This window comes from Chiroxiphia lanceolata, chromosome 2 (genome assembly GCF_009829145.1).
Source record: "Chiroxiphia lanceolata isolate bChiLan1 chromosome 2, bChiLan1.pri, whole genome shotgun sequence".
NCBI lineage: Eukaryota > Metazoa > Chordata > Aves > Passeriformes > Pipridae > Chiroxiphia > Chiroxiphia lanceolata.
This window is the reverse complement of record NC_045638.1, coordinates 91719525-91738912: the sequence shown is the minus strand read 5'-3', so window position 1 is coordinate 91738912 and position 19388 is coordinate 91719525. Positions and strand designations below refer to the sequence as shown.

The window sequence follows — 19388 nt, the reverse complement described above, 5'->3', positions numbered from 1 at the left end:
ATCCCAATCCTAAAGGTGCTCTGGGGGTCAGGATCCCCTGGGACAGCCGTGGGAGGGGGTCAGACAGGGTGTCCTTTTCTATGAGTCCTTAATTTGGGCTCCGCTCTGCCATTGTGTCCCTGTGCTCATCAAGATGGGCCTCTAGTGGGCTGATGGCCACTGGGATGTGCCTGGAAGCAGCCCAGCAGGGTGCTGCTTGGGCTCCCCCCTCCTGCCATCATCACCCTGTGCTCCTTTGTGGGTATGCAAACCAGCTTTTAGCACATAACCTCCCTAATGACCAGTGTAGTTAGGTTTGGGATCCTTCTTTTCATACATATATAACCTAAATAAAATTTCTCTCATTTAAAGATTTGGCTTTCCTCCTGTAATTGGGAGATATTTAGGGCAGGAATCAAAGGCAGGAAAGGAAAAGTTAATGTGCAGGTTAATTCTTTACTGTGAGGGTGGTGAAGCACTGGAACAGGTTGCTCAGACGAGCTGTGGATGCCCAGTCTGTGGAGGTCTTCAAGGCCAGGATGGATAGGGCCCTCAGCAACCTGGTCTAGTGGGTGCCATCCCTGCCCATTGCAGGGGGGGTTGGAACTAGGTATCTTTAAGTTTCCTTCCAACCCAAACCATTCTGTGATTCTACAATAATGAGCAGGGATTGAATTCAGATGGGGCAAATGTAGCACAGGAGAAGGGGTTGGCACCAGGGTGTCCAGAGGGACAACTGGATGGACCAGTGGGACAGAGATGGCAGCTTGCCATGCAGCCCTCAGCACAGAGGAGGGCGTAGCAGGAGGGGTGATGGCTGGCACGCTCCTGTCTGACATCCAGCTCCACTTGGACCAGCTTATCTAACACTGATGCTTCCCGGGGCCTGCAGAGGAGCGAAGTCCACTGGAAGGAAAGGGAGCAGGGCCTTGGACTTTGTATTGACTGCAAATCACTGTCAGCTCTGAGTAGCGTTCCCAGCTGGTAAACACCTGGCTCTTGCAGGCACTGTTAGCATTAGCTGGGCGTGGGCAGCCTCACCCCTTCCCAGCCTGGAGCAGAGAGCTGGAGCGGTGGACCCCAAAAGCTCCTTCCTGGCATCCAGGCAGTCATGTCTGGGGAGGTTTCATGAAGACCTCGAGCCCAATTCTGCTCAACATGTTAATTAAACATTTACTGGACGGAATGGCTTTCCTCAGGACATTCACTGCCTGAGTGACCATCACCCTCTGCAGCCCAGCCTGACTGTGAAGCTGGCTCCATTTTTTGAGCTGGGGTGCACACAGGATGTGGTCCCTTCCCACCAAAATAATCCTTCAGTTCTCTGGATACGCCAACAATTGCAGATTGTTCCCACGCACCTGGGAAGGTGGAGTGGGATAGCAAAGTGCTTCTGATGACGGCGGGACACGCTCTGAGCTTTCCATGTGGCAGTGACTACCCAAAGGACACGGTGCTCCGGGAAGCCGCGAGCCCACCCCGGAGGCGGCTCCGCGGCGCTCCCGGGAAGCCGTGTCCGCCCCCGGTTCCCATGGCAGCGGGAGCCGCGGCCCGCGCCGCCGGGCCTCTGGGAGCAGCCTCCGCGGGAAGAGGGAACAAGGTTCTGTCCTGGGAGGATGGAGGACGACGAGCAGGAGGGGGACGAGGGGGAGAAGGAGGACGACGAGCAGGAGAAAGAGAAGGAGGAGGGGGACGAAGAGGAGAAGAAGGAAGAAGAGGTGAGGGGGGGGCCCTCAGCACCGCCCGGCTGTGCGTAGGCCAGCGCTGGTGTTGTGCTCTCTCCTCCTCTCCCAGGTGCCGGCTCCCTGTCCTCTGACGGAGGAAGTACTGAAGGAGGGCCTGTCTCTCCTCAGTAAGACGGGCAACGGGCTGGCCCACACCTACGTGAAGTTTGAAGCCAAAGGAAAGTGAGTGTGCAGCGCCTGCCCCAGCAGAAGCTCCATGGCCACCCACAGCCATGGAGCAGCTGTGCCATAAACTGGTGACGGGCCATGCGGGGCAGGAGTGTTTCCAGGCACTGCTCTCCAGCTGCCTGGCTTCCAGTCTGTGCCTTAGCACAGCCTGTCCATCCTCAGCCCTGAGGTGGGCACAGCCTCCACCACAGCCAGACGCACTAGTGGGACATCAGTGTCTCTAAGGATTGAGGGGAGCCTGCCTGTTGCTCTGGGCTGTGGTCTCCTAGGGGAGCCTGAACCGGGTGACCTCCCTACAGGCACTTTGAGAAAATCCACTAACATCTGTCCCATTAACTGCTAACATTTAAGGCATGCAGTTGCAAGTACAGTGCCACAGTGGCCTCCGGATCAGCACACCCACATTACCCTGGACCTAACTAAGAGGTCTCAGTAAGACTGTTTCTTTCAGCAGCCTCATACCTACACAACACCATTTTTCCCACTAGGAAAGTCCTTACACACAGTTGCTGTCTAACAGACCTCTCCCCAAAACTTACCCTCTTTTCTGCTCTGGTTCTGCCCTCTCCTGACAGATATATTTCAATGAGAATAAGTACTCCCTCTGCCAGGAAAGGAGGTCAAATCTTACCATTTGTCTTTGTCTACAGACTGTTTGGCCTGTCCCTATCACCTGCCTTTTTCTTCCTTCTCTCCAGCAAGGCTTTCTAGGATAGCAGGCAAGTGCAAGAGGAAGTTGCCCTCCCTCCAGTAGTTGCAAGGAGCAAACCAAAAGCTGGTGGTGGGGAAATATGAGAGATGTTTCATTCACATTCTCCCTCCCTCAGGAGCTTGACAGACATCAGCCTGCTCAAAAGCTTCATTCACCTGCGGTATGTGGATTTGTCAGAGAACAAGCTGCAAGATTTGTCTCCACTGAGCAGCCTAATAGAGCTGCTTTGGCTGAAGGTGGATGGGAACCTGCTCACCAGTGCCTGCATGCAGGAGCTGTCCTATCTCCAGGTCATCAGCTTTGATCGGAACCGCATCAAGGATATGGAAGGCATTACTCACCCCCGCTTAGCCACCCTCAGCCTGAAAGGTGATACAGACCACCTCTCTTCACTCTTGTGGGGACACTCTTTGGGTGGGATTAACTGTCTTGTTGTTTCTTCTTCCTCTGGCACTCAGAAAATAAAATCCAGACAATGCTGGGCCTGAGTAAGGACCAGTTGTTCAGCCTGGAAGTCCTGGAGCTGCGAGGAAACAAACTAAAGACCACAGCAGGGCTCAGTCTTCCCAAGCTCAAGAAACTCTATCTGGTAAGGGATCAACCAACCTGGGGAGCGGGACAGAGCCTGGCTGCAGAGCCTGGCACCTCCAGCCAGTGGGAGGTAGGGAGTTCAATCTTTTCAGCCTGAGGGAGCAACAGATTTCAGAGAACTAAAGAGACCAAATCACTTCTTTGGAGTAGCTCCATGTTCGCTGTGGACCCAGATAGCGCAAAGGGAGTAGCCACTAACCACAAACTGCAGAGGAGTTGGCAACATTCAGTGCGTCAAGTTCTTCCCCCATGACCTCCTGCAGGAGAGCAGTTTTCCTTTCAGGCAGTGTTAGGCAAGCTCATATCCAAGTGTCCTGGGACTACCGGAGATCACTGGGCAAAGCAACAGGTTTGCTCTGGGTGACACTGGGAGGTGCCTCTTTCTCCTCTCTGATGGACCTAATCAAATACTGGTTTAAACTATATGATTCGGACCTTCAGCTGCCAAAAAAAAACCTGATTGAACATCACAGTAAAACTTAGGTAGGAGAAGCAATTTCCTCATATCATAAAAAATTGCTTCAGAGAACATTTACTACTAGAGAAGGAAGTGGAGAGGGCAAGCATGGCCTGTGTATATGTATGTGTATGGCTTATCTGTGTAGGTATGGCCATGCATCACACACTGCTACAGCTTGCAAAGACTAGATAGATAACCTGAGTCACTACTTCTTAAAAAGCAATTAAATATTATAAAGGCTTTGAAAACCTATGTGGTTTCTTTTCATCAAGTCTTCCTTGCAGAAAACACTGAGGAGATTGCTTGCTGAGATTGCCTGCAATTTTCTAGTGGAAAACTGGGATTTTAGAACTAGAGGTTCTCAAAGAATGGGTGAAGTGGATAAGTCACTAGATACAATACAGCATTTCAAAGCATAACCAGACACTTCGGTGAGTTACTGGAGGGAAGCAAACACAGCATCTGTATTTAAACAAGGTTCCTGGTATGATTGAGGGGTTTCTGAGCTGTCCAAATGAAGCGGGAAAACTGCATTGTTCTATTAAAACTAGAACAACTGACTGTCAGGAATCTTTGGGGCTTGAATTTGTCTCCCATGTCCACATGCTCATTACATCCTTTTGCAGGGAAATCTCTCTCAGCAATGCTTTGCTTTCTCTATAAAGATTTTGATGTTACTTCAGCCTTGGGTAGGTGCAGCTGATGCCTCAAAGACAGGGTTCAAGACAAAGGGTTCAGTTTAAACAAACTGAACCACATTTGGTTAATGTGTGACATAGCTAGAGATGAAATTTAGCATGTAAAAAGTTTTAGGTACTAACATGAAGACGGTAAGCTGGCTGTGTACCATGTGGCACTTGCAGCAGCTTGAGAGTCAAAGTAGGACTGTGTTAGCTCCTGGTCATGGTGCAGCAGCAGTGGCAAAGGCTGACTAGAGGAAGGTGAAGTGTGCAGGAAGTGGAGAGGGAATTATGGGCAACTATACTATGGTAGCTTTCCATACAAAATGGTGGCATCTCGTCCACGTGAAGAACTGGAATGTAAGGTAAGGTGATGGTGTGTCAAATGGAATGTTATTTGATTTAGGGGAAAAAAGAATAAAACAACCCTGAAAAATGTCCATTCTGCATTGTCCTGCTAGTGCTTGCAAGGCCAGAGCTGTTAAAACTACTCAGACTGAAGTAATGAAGAAAGTGAGAGTGATGGGAGGTTACTATTCCTTTTACAAACCAGTGGTCTGTGAGCTCCCCTCTCACCCCAGCTTCTAATTTCCTCTGAGGTACAAAGTCCTAATCCTCCCTGACTGTTAAAGCTGCTCCTGTGACCTTCACTAAATTCCAACTTTCCTCTTTTTGTCCATGTGTTACTCTTTTTACTTGGCCCAGCTGGTCCAGACTCTCCCTTGTCCAGTTTCCATTAAAATGCTCCTTTTCTACAAAATGTCCTTTTCCTGAGTGACCCAGCCCTAAAGTGTTCTCCTATCCCACCAGTTCAGCCTGTGTCCCTTTATTAGCCTCAGGTATTGTCTACATCACTGCCTGGGTACCTATGAGGAACAGAGAGCACAACAGCACCTCTCTCCCCGTTTCCCGTTCAGGTGTTTGTGTCCTTTGAGACTTAGAGACTGCGGCCCCGAGCCACATTAGCAAGTGAAGCTGTGCTCAGCTCCAAGCTGAGAACGAGGCGGGGAGGTAGCAGTTACGAGGGATGCTCCAAACTTGGCGGCACAAGGCGGTGAGCAGCCTGACAGATCGTTGGTGCTCTCACTGCGGGGAGCCCGCGCTTGGGCAGGGGACCTCTAGTGGCCTTTTCTAGCCGACATCTTGCTGAGAAACTATTCCTGATATTCAGAGCTTCGTATTTTCCCGCTTCGTTAACCCACATCACAGTAAAGTGAATGAAATTCAGTGATGGGGAATTTTAAACTTCTTGATTTAAGATTTTCAGATTTGTTTCAAGAAGGTGCACCTATGATGAATAGCAACAATTATACCTGAAAAATCTTAAAATTAAACTGACCAGCAACCCCTACCCCCCTCCTCTATCAGGAGCACACAGCCTGCTTCTGCTACCAGAGGGGTAGAAGAGACTTCTTGGAAGATGCCTAGACTACGTGGACTATGTGACTGAGAGGGGCTGGTTACTTATCCTTTAAATACACTCATTTTAGGCTCAGGTCTGAGCTTTCCCCTCCACACAGTTGCTCTCTGAGACCCATATTTGGCACTGCCATAAAAGGGGGTACTGTGCTGGCAATGGAATATTCACCTGGGGTGGTTTTGTCTCAGACACCAAGTGATGCTCCAGGAAACACTTTTTCAGCAAACGTCTGGTCCTTGAATCTGAGTGCTTAGATGAATGACCACTGGGCCAAGACCCTGAACAACCTGATATAGCTTCAGAGAAGGCTGTGTTATGAGTGGTAGAAAGTCTGAAGGGTAGAAAGAGCTTTAAAGACCAGAAATAACTGCTGTGTGTCCCCTTTTCCCTTCTCTCTTCCTGTCTCCCTGGTGCTCAGGCCCAGACCAACATCCGCAGCCTTGAAGGTCTCGAGGGGCTTGAGCAGCTGGAGACTCTGCACCTGCGTGACAACAAGCTGGAGATCCTGGATGGATTCTCCAGTAGCATGAAGTGCCTTCAGTATCTCAATCTACGGTGGGTCTTCCCTGCTCTGTGTTGGGACCAGAGGTTTTCATCAGACTGTACTCCCATTTAGATCTTTAGGATTTTCTGGTTTCTTTGGAAATTGAAGACCTGGTAGGGATGGGTTGATATTTACTGTTCTTAACTGGCATTCAGCACTCAGTTGTTTAGATGTGTAACAGTCAGGACCTCTCCTGGGCTTCTCAGAAAATATCTGCTTCTCCAGTCACTCTCATACTCCACCTAATGATTTTTATTCCTTGCCATAACTCCATTGGATCCCTCAAAGCATGTTCTCTATGTCCTGTTTGAAAGTGCCCTTTAGTTCTCGGCATTTGCCATAAAGGGTGTTGGAGATATCACGTGATTCAATGGACTGTCTGAGCACAGAGAAATCCAGAGGACATGTCCTGTTTGTCCCTCAGTCTGGGGAGCTGCAGGCAGATCTGGATCTTAGGTGACAGATCTGTGGTCTAAGGTCTACGGTCCATCATGCTGCTAAGTTTTGCTTTGTCTATCTTGTCCACTTACTGTTCCAAAGGGATCTCACTCCTTGCACGGGTCTCTTTCCCCTGCTCTCTTGTGCTTCCTTCAGGAACAATGGGATCAGTAGCTTTCAGGAAGTGGAAAAACTGCAGGTTCTTCCCACGCTGCAGGCACTGGTGCTGTTGGACAATCCATGTGCTGATGAACCCAGTTACCGGCTGGAGGTCCTTGCCCTGCTGCCACACCTGCAACGCCTTGACAAGGAAGTAGTTGAGCAAGATGAGCGGGAAGAGGCGATGAAAATTCGTCAGACAAGGCAAGAAGAAAAAGAAAAGGTGAGAACAACATGGTGGGGGGAAGAAGAAGGAAGTAAAGAGAAAGAAAAAGGATCAAACATGCTGATGAAGCCTCGCCTCCCTCCAGATTATATGAGGAGAAGGGTGAGGGGCATCAGTTCCAAGTGCAGAAGAGCCCAAAAAAGAGACTGGGCTTTGCAACCTGGTTCTGATGACCAGCATGCAGCCCTGCTGTCATTCCCAACCCCCACTAGCCAAAGAGAGTGATGAAAGGGGAAAAGAAGTTGGGCATGGAGTCATTAACTTCTCCCTCTTCCCTTCTTCAGGAAATGGAAGGATCTCTCAAGGATGATGCATCTCTTCAGGAAATGGACGAATCACAAGGGGATGGTGTGACTGAGTGACTTCTGTTTTTAACACCTGTTCCCAGAGGCTGTCAGGATGTGGAGATGCCTTTCCCCTCATGTGCGGATGGGAACGCGAGAGCTGTAGGTACCAGCTTCACCTCATTTTACCTCTGGACAAAAGAGGAGGGCTACCCACCCTGGTCCTGGAAGCTGCCCTGAGGCACTGCAGTGTTTTTGCAGTCACTGCACTGATATGTTCTATTCTTGGTAGGCCCAAGAGGGAAAATGGGAGAGTTATAGGTTCTGTGGTTAGATTTATGGCTCCCAAAAATCCTGCAAGATTTTCCGCTTTGAATAAAAATAATTAATGAGCCTGGAGTGACTGGGATTGTTTATCCTGCACACCCACTCCTATTCCCTGGTTCTCTCACCCTAGTCTGTCTACGTCTATCCCTTGCTGCCTGCCTTTCTCTCCCTCTCCATCCCCTACGTGCTGTTTGCAAAGCTTTGCTAAATCCTGACTCATCGCAGCTCTGGGTCACATGCTGCTGTCCCGGCCCTATCAGGGGCGTCTCCATCCTGCTGCTGCCGCCGCCGTTGGCTTAGAGGACACATAATCTCCCCTTGAGGTCCTGCATCCCTCCTCAGCTTCATCCTCTCTCCTTTCTACCAGCACTCTCTCAGTCTCTCGTTCACCCCTGCCCTAGGAAGGTAAGTGTCTCCCCACGGCCAGCACCCCCCTCACCACATGCATGTTTCTGCTCCCCACCTTGTGCCCTCCAAACCCCACACGCACTTTGGGGTCCCTGCAGAGAAGGACCACGGCGAGCAGCATTAACAACTAAACTCCCCTCACTTCCTCTCCCTGCTCCTCCCACCTATCTCTCCTCACCCACAACCTTCTCACTTTTCTTTCATATTTTAATTCCAGGTACTCCCTCCTTCCCTAGCCCCCCCCCCCCCTTACCCCTCCAGGCAATCATCATTTCAGATGTGAACCTAGGGAATTGCAGGAGGGGGGCAACCAACGAGGATAGGGGGTGCTCCCAAGGGCATTGTCGGGAGGTGCTGCGGGATGGAGCTTTCCCTGGGGGAGGGGGTGGTAGTGGGGAGGACGCAAAGCTCAGTCTGGGCACTGCTGGGAAAAGGATCCAGCCTCAGGGCAGACCAACCGCCCCCGTCTCCCGATGCGTTGACATATCCGCGGGCGCTCCGGGAGAGGGAGGGGAGGAGAGGGGGTGTTTTCCTATTTGCACAGCCCCACACCACACAGGGGAGGGGGGGCAGCAGGGAGAGGAGATGACAGTCAAGCAAGCAATAGCTGCATCAGCCACGACACTGCAGCAGTGCGGGCTTCCTGGGAGCAGTGCCCAGCCCGGGAGAATCGCAGCAGCACACGGGACTGGTGGCGGTGGCTTGGGACGAAGGTCTTCACCGTGCTGGCCCGCCTGGCGGGGAGGGGGAATTGCTGCCAGCGCCAGCTACAGCGAGACGCTGCCCTGGTGACAGGCAGTGCCACGGAGCGGTGCCCACGGGAAGGCACTGCAGCAGGACCAGCCTCCCGGGGCACGCTGCCCAGCCCCTGTTCACGGGGGGATGCACAGCATCCAGCCTGGCTCCTCTCTCCCCCTGGTTGTGGTCTATGGCCTCCCAGCTATGGGCTCCATCCCAATCCCTTATCCTGGCTTATCCGCCTCTGACCTCCTTTCTGGACAGTGCAGCTGATGCCAGGGATTTCAGGGTGGTTCTTTGCACTGTTCAAAGGAGGGCAAGCTCAGAGGGACACGGGGCAGCAACACAAGTGGAGTAAAGGGTTTAAAGGACTAGAGGGAAAAGAGATCATGTGAGTGATGGGGTGGGGCAAGCAAGGCTGGATTTGGCTTGTCATTTGGCTTCCTCGGAGCTAGCTCCAACAGGAGCAGGTGGATGTGGCCAGAGGGATGTGACCATGGACAACGTGACCACATAAGCAGAAAGACACAGCATCGGGCACGGGGCTCGCTGTCAAAGCTCACTTTAATTGGGGTACTGTCCCTCTCTACCCCGTGGAGGCTGTTGAGGCATGGCCAGGACACTGCTGCAAAGGAAGCTCGCAGCTGCACGGGCACGGCTCTGGAGGAAGTTCCTGTGGCGTGTGCCAGATGGCGTGAGGAGCACTGCCAAAGCGTCTGATGGGGGATCCCAGCCCAGATGGACATAGTGGAGGGCCCTGCGCAGGCTCCAGAGAACCCTGGAGTCGCTAGCTGAAACTCCCAAATACGGGAAGCTCTGGCTGAAACTTCAGAGCAGCAGCGCGATTTCCTCACACCCCTGTGATTTCCACCCACCCGGGGCAGTGGGGTCGAGCGCTGACTCTGGCTTCCCCCAGCCTGCTTCTTAGCTCCCCCTAGTGCTGTGATGTGCTATTTCCAGCTTATCCCACCCCACCCTGCGCTGAGCCCCTGTTCTGGCTGTGCCCCTGCTCACACACACCACGGGGAGGTCCTGGCTGGGGCCCCGTGTTTACTCCGCCCTCTGCCAGCCCTGCTCGGGGTTCAGTGAATCATCTGTGGGGGCCGGGGTAGGAAAACCTGGGAGGGCTGGGGGCATGGGGGAACATGCACCTCTCTGCAGCACCCTGGCATTGCACAGGCCCACAGCCAGGAGAATGAGAAGGTGGTATAGTGGGAATGAGATGGTTTGGACCCCCTATAGAGCAAATTGCAGCAAGAGAAGCTCTTTCAAACAGCCATCATCACCCACCAGCTTGTTTTCTACTTCAGATTTAACCAGATGCCCAAAACGCCATGCTTCCTCCCCCTCCTCATCCAACAGAGATACCTCCCAGCCTCATCCAACTTTGCTGTCTCAGGAACTGAGTGAAGGTTTGGCATCTGGGCCAGGTCCCTCTTCCTTCAGAGCCCTCTCTACCACGCCTGAGGCACCGTGGCCTTCAGCAGGATGTCTCCTCAGGCTGCTGGCCTCCATGCTCTCGCCGCCTCAGCACAGCCTGGCCTGGCGGCTCATGGAGGAGACAGGAAGGCTGAACCGGGTGCTCAGCAGGGGTGACATGGATGGGGGTCTGTGAGAGCCAAACTGGGGCAGCTCCCCTGCCATGGACCCGAGGGTCCCCATGGGTTGGCTGCCCCTCTGCCCTGCCCATCGCTCTTGGCTGGCTCACTGCACAGGGACACAGCAGCCACTTGCTGCCTGTCCCTGGAAAGCACTGTCCTCGCCTTGCGGCAAGGGGACAGGAGATGCCAGGAGCTGGTACCCTGTCCTTGACGCCAGAGCCAGGGGCACCTCCCCGCTGTGCCAGCTGATCCCTCCCTCTCTGCTGTCGGTGGATGCTGTGGCACCCTCCCCAACCCTGCCATCCGGGCTCGTATCAGGCGCTCTGCCATGACGCAGGGAGAGAGGGAGAGAGTACTCCCAGTTTGTCATCTGCAGCAAAGGCACAGCGTAAATTCAAATAGATACCCTGTTCCTGGGCAAAACAGACTATGAGTAGATTCCCACAGTCTGGGTGAATTTTCTACATTTCCTGGGACCAATAGTTTTAGCCCCAACTCATAGGATCACGTTTTCTTCAGCTCCCTTCTCTCTGTCAGTCTAGACACAGAAGGGTGATCACCACATCCTGGGGCCTCTCAGGGCTGAACGTGTCCTGTTGTCTCCTCTCCACAGATTCATTATGGCAGTCGAGAGGATCCATGCCCGGGAGATCCTGGACTCCCGTGGGAACCCCACCGTTGAGGTGGACTTGTACACACACAAAGGTATGTGGGGAGGATAAGAGACAGAGGGAAAGCCCTGCCCATCCTTGCAGAGCTGGCACTGTGCAGTAGCCTGGCACGCTCCACTGAGAGCATGGAGGGTCTTCACCAGTGAACCCCCAGCAGACAACAAGCCAGGGGAAGAGGCAAAGACCAAAACTCTGCTTGTGGCTTTGCTTGTGCTTGTGCTCAGCAACTCTGCACTCGTGCTGGGCAAATCATGACAAGACAGATGGGACTTGACTACTGTGTATGTGACTTGAGCCATCCATCTGCTGGTAGCAGGGACAGAAGGTTTTGTTAACATAAATATATGCACCTTCTTGTCACATCCCTGTGATGCCCTGCTGCAGCCACGCTTTTAGTCCTGGGACACAGTACGAGTTTGGTAACACATCCATAGCCATGCTCATGGCAGGGGTAAAGGTATTTGACCCTCACATCTCTGTGCAGGCATGTCCGTCTGAACTGGAAGACCTGCATTGATGCTGGGCCCAAAATTGTGTGAACTGATGGGTGAGGAGCAGGCAACAAACCACTCTCTTCCTTCTTTAGTGAGGCAGAAACCCAATCCCAGTGTGAGGGGGAGAAGTTGCTGGTGGCTGTGGTTCAGGCTGCCTCTGGAATCAGGAGGAGGGTTGAGGAACCAGACTTCCACTCATCATCCGCAGTTCTGGGATCAGTGTGGACCTCTGGGTGCCTGAGATCCAGGTTCCTCAGTCTGGAAGCCCTGGGTGCATTTATTTCTGCCACCGATCCACATCTGAGAAGAACAGCCAGGAGCAGCCAGCCAGCAGGGCCATCCATTTTCACAAGCAGTTGCTACCTTCTTTCCCATGAAAGCAGGGCAGAAGCAGGTGCATGTGGGTTTTTCCTCTTCACCCTCTGCTCGTCTCATGCTCCTGTTTTGCTGTTTCCCAGGCATGTTTCGAGCAGCAGTCCCCAGCGGTGCATCCACCGGTATCTACGAAGCGCTGGAGCTGAGAGACAATGACAAGTCACGTTTCCTTGGAAAAGGTGGGGAGATGCCCGCTGCATACACTGTCCTTGGGGCTTCCTGTGCGTGGGGCTCTGCAGGAGGGTCCTGCTCATCTGCTGGCGTGATGCGGATGTGTCCCACTGCCCTCAGAGAGACCACAAAGGCACAGGCCTAGTGTAAAGTGAAAGATCAGACCTCGATCTTCCCTTGCTGTCTCCCTCTCTCAGTCTCTCTATCGGTCCTCTCCCTCCCTCTTTCCACTCTCCTCTTTGCCTCACCCTCTCTCTCTCTCTCTCTCTCTTTCTTTCTCTGTCTCTTCCCTTCTTTAGGGGTCCTGCAGGCCGTGGATCATATCAACAGCACTGTCGCCCCAGCTCTCGTGGGCTCTGTAAGGATTTCTCTTTGTTCTCCCTTATCCAACGCTTACTCTGGTCCGTCTCTGTCCCCCAATCTCTGTCTCTGCCTCTCTTCATTTCACTGGGTTAACAGACATAGTGATGCTCTCTGTGAACTGTGGGCACACCCCTCCTGCCCTCCATGCCTGTATGTGTCCACAGTGATCTTTTCTCGGGGAGGAAAGGATTTAACACTACCTGGTCCACCACAGCATCTGTACAGCCTAACTAGTCCCCTCGGTGCTCCCTGTAGAGCTCACTCCCTCTTCCAGCCATGCTCCTCCTCAAGCACTGAATCTCATCCACATGTCTGTGGCCTCGTGATGGTGTGATGAGCAATGGCTGTACTGTGCAAGCTCTGGCACAGCCTTGCGGAGCAGTGGTGTCACATCTGCAGCTTGTTTACACCTGAAGACCTGGAGCCTGCTCTGAGAAGACCTGAGCTGAAGCCACATACTACACACCATGTAGCCCGTGGCAGGGTCTGGCTGAGAGCCCAGCTCTCTCCACTTGTGAAAAATACCCAGTCTGGTGAAGGGCTACCTGTGTTGGGTCTAATCCTGCTCTCCACCTCACTCCTGGGGACGGCTCCATCTGGTCTGTATTTGTTTGCTTGAGGTTGAGCATGTACTGTTGTTCTGCCTAGCTTCTGTGTAGCCACAGCACCACAAAGCTCCCTGGAAGCTGCCGAAAGCCTCAGTAAATCCTTGAGGGAGTCCTGTGTCCCCAGTAATGTGTGGCCTTCCCTGGGCTGCAGTTTACCCCCTCTCCAGCGTGGGTACATCTACACTGCACTGCAGCAACATCGTCGTGGTTACTTAACCTGACTATATACCAAGGCACCAGTTTCCAGAGCTTTGTGTGTTTATGTTCCCTCACAAGCTGAAAAGATCCCTGTACCCCCAGCTTCTCCATCAACGCCTTGTTTCCTGCACACCAGAGCCAACAGCTCTTCCAATCCTCTCCTTCTCAGGAGCTGTTTCTTTCTTGCAGGGCCTCTCTGTTGTGGATCAAGAGAAGATAGACAATCTGATGCTTGAGATGGATGGCACAGAGAACAAATGTAATTCATTCCTCTTTTTTTGGCCTGTGAAGTAAAGACCATAGGAGGCTGCTGGGCTGGAGCGGGGGGCACTGTCATAGCTGTGGTGAGCCCAAGGCTGGGCTGCCAAGGGCACCCGCTGGGAAAGAGGTTGCTGCCTGAGAAACCTTAACTCCTCCTCGATTTTACCCACAGCCAAGTTTGGCGCCAATGCTATCCTGGGAGTTTCACTGGCTGTGTGCAAGGCAGGAGCTGCAGAGAAGGATGTCCCCCTGTACCGGCACATTGCTGACCTGGCCGGCAACTCCGACCTCATCCTTCCTGTGCCAGTAAGACTCCTCTGTCCTTGACATCCACCTTCAGAAGCTCCAAAAGAGTGGTGTTTCCAAAAGAAACTTCAAAGGACATGTTGGGAGGTAGATAAGGAAGGGATATAGGGCTGGAACATCAGCTGAGTACACTGCACTTGTCAGGGAAGCAAACCAAGGCTCAAGGTCTGTCAAGTTCCAGTTTGAAAAAAGGAGCCTGAGGAGGATATAGCAGAGGCGGTGGTGGGGGTTTGACTGAGGATCTCACTTGTAGTACAAGAACCCTCTGGGGCACAGTTCAAAACATGGGCATATGGGTCTTCATGCCAGAGGAAGCTGCCTTGTGAAACTCATTCACAAAGGGTGTAGTGGGTGCCAAAATTTTCTCGAGGTGAAGGAGAAATGTCCTGGAAGAAAGATCGACAAAACATTGCAGATAAACAAACACGGGTAAATACACATAGCTCAGGAGATCTCTGAGAGGGAAATAGGTGGGAAAGTCCTCTCTAAACATGTGCCTTGAGCCACTACTGGAAGGAAGACCCCATGCTTGTGTGCCTTTGGTCTGATGTGTTGTAGCTGATGTATTATGTTACTCTGTGGGATGTGGTACGAATGGGTGTGGTGATTCATCTGAGAGCCTCCTCTAAGTGGTATCAAAACCGGTTCCTTCAGCTCTGCTACTCTTGTGGACTCTTCCAGGCTTTCAATGTGATCAATGGAGGTTCCCACGCAGGCAACAAACTGGCCATGCAGGAGTTCATGATCCTGCCTGTGGGAGCTGAAAGCTTCCGCGATGCCATGCGTATCGGGGCTGAGGTCTATCACAACCTCAAGAGCGTCATCAAGGAGAAGTATGGCAAAGATGCTACCAACGTGGGTGATGAGGGAGGCTTTGCCCCCAACATCCTGGAAAATAGTGAAGGTGAGAGCCATACAGAGATGGGGTACCCTTACCTGCAGTGCTGTGGGTTCCTATACCCAGCTCACAGCATTCCCCAAAGACTGGTTCAAAAGATGATGCTTCAGTGGCACTGACCTCCTATGTTAGAGAATGGTTTCTAAGCTCCTTCTCCTTGGAGGGAGCCTTGATTTATTACAGCCTCTCTATAAAAATCTTTCACGCATGTGCACACTTCTACAAGGCCTTCCCCAAACTTGTCTTTGAGCTTGTATTTTAATTCCTTCTTGTCCACTTGGACATGGCCTCCACAACTCCTTGGCATGTTTTTGTTGCACTCTGGGCTCCCTTCTACTTCTACCATCACACCACTAGACTCTAAGTGGCTCTAGGAACACTCTGAGGGGAGATTCCCAAAAAAAGGCAGATTTCTCTGCATGGGCTGACTCTCCTCACTGCACCTCTCCTCCTTTCAGCTCTGGAGCTCCTCAAGGAAGCTATCGACAAGGCGGGCTACACGGACAAGATTGTCATTGGTATGGATGTAGCAGCCTCCGAGTTCTATCGTGATGGCAAATATGACCTGGACTTCAAGTCCCCAGATGACCCAAGCCGCTACATTTCTGGAGATGAGCTGGGTGACCTCTACCAAAGCTTTGTACGTGATTATCCAGGTGAGCTGCTGTGCTTGGCAGTAGGAAATCAGCACTGGTGCTGCACACTTAACCAGCGCAAACCCTCTGTGTTTTTGGGGTGAGAAGGAAGGCAGCTTTGACTCACGTCTCTTCTGTTGTCCTTTCAGTGGTCTCTATTGAGGATCCCTTTGACCAAGATGACTGGGAGGCCTGGACCAAGTTCACTGCCAATGTGGGGATTCAGATAGTGGGAGATGATCTGACAGTGACAAACCCCAAGCGCATTGAGCGAGCTGTTGAAGAGAAAGCCTGCAACTGCCTCCTGCTGAAAGTCAACCAGATTGGATCCGTCACAGAGGCCATCCAAGCGTAAGTCCAACCCCATGCCCTTGTTGTCCTGTGAAAGGATTGATGATGAACCACAGCAGGGTGTCACGCTATCCACTGGGTGAATAGACTTGTCTCTACCAGAGTGTAGGATGCTGAGAGTGGGAGCAGAGGGTGCCTGGATCACACCCTGTGTGGGTAGTGGTTATAGGAGTGGGAGCTACTGACTGCATTTGTTGCTCCTTGCAGCTGCAAGTTGGCCCAGGAGAATGGCTGGGGTGTGATGGTGAGCCACCGATCTGGGGAGACTGAAGACACCTTCATCGCTGATCTGGTTGTAGGACTGTGCACTGGGCAGGTAGGTGAAACCCAGGCCATGCATAGGCCTGAAGGAAAGCGAAAGTGTGTGAAGACAGAATCCCCTGCCATGCCATGGGAAACTGGTACAAGTCATAACAGTGTCTTATAATGTCTGTTTTGGGGAATGCCTTACAGATAAAGACGGGTGCTCCCTGCAGGTCTGAACGCCTGGCTAAATACAACCAGCTCATGAGGTAAGGGGCTCCAGGGATGGGAACACAGAAGAAAGAATGGGGGAGTAACAGACTGGGGTGGGAGAAGCTAAAAACCCAAGGGTAGATGGGGCTTGTGGATGAAATATTATGAAGACAAGGCACAGAGATGACAATGAGATCTCAGGGAGTCCTCTGGAGTGGACTCCTTTCCTCCTCCTTGGTGTGAGGGTACAACCTTCCAGGTGCAGCAGCTGGCAGGAGCTGAGCTCCTCCAGCCCATGTCAGCTTTCTGTTGATGCACTGCCCCACCAGCACCCTGGTGCCTCCCATGCTCCCTCACCACAAAATCCTGATATGTGCTGTCTCTCTCTCCTGCAGGATTGAGGAAGAGCTTGGTGATGAAGCACGCTTCGCCGGACACAACTTTCGCAATCCAAGTGTTCTTTGAACATTGTCCCCAGGGCACAGCCACCCTGCTGCTCTTTCCCACCTCACAGACTCTAAACCCCCCTTTCCTCCACTGCTCCTGTTTTTGCTCTTTCTCCCCACTCTGTCACCCGGTTCCCTTTCACCTCAAAGCCCCTCAAGTTCAGGTGTCCTCGGCTAGATGTACCCAGGTGAAGGATGAGAGGAAGGCCTACACCCTGTCCCTTGCTTTGGGGTCATAAGCATTTCTGGATCTAGGCATTGTGTGTCTTGTTTTTCGTGCAGGGCCATGTCTGAGCCACTACCTTGACGTGTTAGACTATGGGAGCATGCTGCCCGGTGTGTTTTCCTCGTACGCCGAAGCATGTGCAGTGAACATCTGTGTGTCAGCTGGTGTGTCTGGGCACGTGTCGCACCTGTAGCTGTGTCTGGACGAGTGTTGCCAGTGGCTCGCTCTCGTTGTGCATGTGTGTAGGTGTGTGTACGTGTACTGGCCTACGGCGTCCCCGTGCCCCAGGCGTGTGTCTGCACCGAACCCTGGTGGGACCCGAATGTCCCTTGCCTCCACCCCGAGTGCTGTGCTGTGTTGGGCTGTGCTTGCCAGCAGCTTGGTGTTGAAGTGCAGTGGTGTCCCACACTGGGTGTGCGTGTGCGTGTGTGCGTGCTGTCAGTCTCCGGGTCAGCACACAATACTGTGGGGCGATGTATTAAAACACATTCCGTAAACAAACCTGTGCTCTCATTTGCTTCTTGTGACCTTTTTCTCTCTGTTCCCTTCCCTCTTGCACTCCTTCACCCTCTCTTCTGCCCATGATGTCTGCTTCACCTTCTGGACAGTCCATGCTCAGCTGAGCAACAGACAAACTACAGATCCCTAAACTCAATTAAAATGTATTTCACACCTGAGTTGTCTGACTTGGCCTGATGTTTCTCTCTAGATGCCAACGTTTGGGAAATGGGGATATTTTGTCATCAGAGCAGGAGAGGCTCACACAGAAAGGTAACCAAAACAAGCAGAGGGGACTGGCAAGATGAAGAAAAGGCCCAGGTACCCTCACCTTCTTTCACAGCCTTGTCCCACAGCCAGACTGCTCTGTTGGCTACCAGCTGGGAAATGCCAAGGGGAAGGCATATGGGATGGCGGGAATTGCCCCTGTCATCTCCACCAAACCATGTAGCACGAAGATCTGCTGTGCAGGGATTTTACATTCAGATTAGCTCAGCTGGTTAGATCATGGTGCTAATAACACCAAGGTTGTGGGTTTGATCCCTATATGGGCCATTCACTTAAGAATTGGACTCATTGATCCTTGTGGGTCCTCCCAACTCAGAATATTCTGTGAAATCATCATGCCCTCCACTAACCTAAAGATCTAGGGGTGGGCCCCCAGCCAGCTGTCCACTGGACTCAAGTGATGGTAAACTGGAACTGCAAATCTTTGGGAGAGAAAAAGCTGTTCCTCCGACCTTCAGAGGGACTTGCAGAGCAGTGATTCGAGGAGTAGGTGGAATGTCAGTCTCTCTCAATTCCATCTGGTTTCACAGGGACAACTCGGTAGTACGTGGGGGAAGTAGCCTGTGCTCTAACCAGTTCCCCAGCAGGCTGAGTGCCAGCAAACCCCAGCATTGTTCAACAAGCAGCTTTATTCTGGATAGACTCCAAGGAAGACAGGAGGCTGGTGGTGCTACTATGAGAAATCTGACTGTAGAATAAATGATAAAACCACCTTGCTCACCATTATCAGTTCACATCATTATCCCCTTTATGTTCTTAGGCACACTCAGTTCTGGCAAACCTCCTGCCCCACTTCACTACAGAAAGTTTCCAGACCCTCGCTTAAGTCTTGTCTTTCAGGATGAGCAAGGACAAGGGTATAGACTGAGGTTGCTCAGCAAGTCCCAATCCCCCTCGACTGTGTCCGAATGTAGACTTTAAAATCAAAAGACAAAACTTTAAAACACTGGCATCTCACTGCCAATTCTTTACTAAATAGCACAGAATAGGGAGTAAGTCCAAGAAGGGAAGACAAAGACTATGTCACACATGCCCAGAACAGAAAAGAGGGCGGGAGGGAGAATGTGAGGGTAGAGACAGGATTGGTTTCCAGGGCATCACCAGTGCACACAGCACACGTCTCGGTGGCAGGGAATAGCTTGTGCCCCGGCTGCAGGCCGTCTCTCTCTCCCATGCTCTCTGGGAGCTGTAGTCCGGGCGTCGCGGAGGGAACGCTCCATCTTCCCCCGCCTCCGCACTCCCCTCGGGCGGCACCCGGCACCCCGCGGGGCCCAGCGAGAGCCTGTGGTCCACCCCAGCCATCCCCCACCATCGCGTCTCCCGCAAAAGCAGTTGTGTGCGCGACAGCGCTGTTTTCCTGAAGGAACGTGCATTTTGGGTACAGGTAGTGGGCTGTCCTTTCCCATTGTACACCTCACTGTTCCTTTGTTTTAGACACTGCGATTTTGTGAACAGTATGGCTATTGCTTAGCAAGCAGGGCCGTGTTTTGGAAATAAACTTTCTTTCCTTTTATATTCCCAAGAGCATCTTTCCTTTCCCCCAGCTCCTCCCATGTTCTTTTTTTTTATTTCATTTTTTTTCCGGTGAAGATAAGGCAATTAAGTGCCCAAGGTAGTCGGCATTGCCCATTTAAATGCAGCAAGGCTGTAACAGCAGGGAACT

At 52.2% G+C, this 19388-nt stretch overlaps 2 protein-coding genes across 3 annotated transcripts; both read left to right on the top strand.

Annotated features, from left to right (window-relative positions):
• Nucleotides 1-1493: 1493 nt before the first annotated feature.
• Nucleotides 1494-7805, top strand: LRRC23 (leucine rich repeat containing 23). 2 transcript variants are annotated; one of them, XR_004355400.1, is made up of 7 exons: nt 1494-1697; nt 1774-1886; nt 2720-2973; nt 3063-3193; nt 6174-6310; nt 6955-7119; nt 7407-7805. XR_004355400.1 is itself a non-coding variant. In XM_032679975.1 (7 exons), exons 1-7 carry the CDS (start codon nt 1596-1598, stop codon nt 7482-7484), a joined length of 1041 nt encoding a protein of 346 aa, XP_032535866.1. In that variant the 5' UTR covers nt 1494-1595; the 3' UTR covers nt 7485-7805. The 2 variants fall into 2 exon arrangements, 1 of the variants encoding a protein (XP_032535866.1); XM_032679975.1 differs by having other exon boundaries at nt 6894-7119.
• A 158-nt stretch (nt 7806-7963) lies between these two features.
• ENO2 (enolase 2) lies at nt 7964-17616 on the top strand. Its single transcript, XM_032679974.1, has 12 exons — nt 7964-8138; nt 11094-11185; nt 12104-12199; nt 12491-12549; nt 13550-13619; nt 13794-13927; nt 14609-14831; nt 15284-15481; nt 15610-15811; nt 16019-16127; nt 16265-16323; nt 16663-17616. Exons 2-12 carry the CDS (start codon nt 11101-11103, stop codon nt 16730-16732), a joined length of 1305 nt encoding a protein of 434 aa, XP_032535865.1. The 5' UTR covers nt 7964-8138; nt 11094-11100; the 3' UTR covers nt 16733-17616.
• The last annotated feature ends 1772 nt before the right edge of the window (nt 17617-19388 follow it).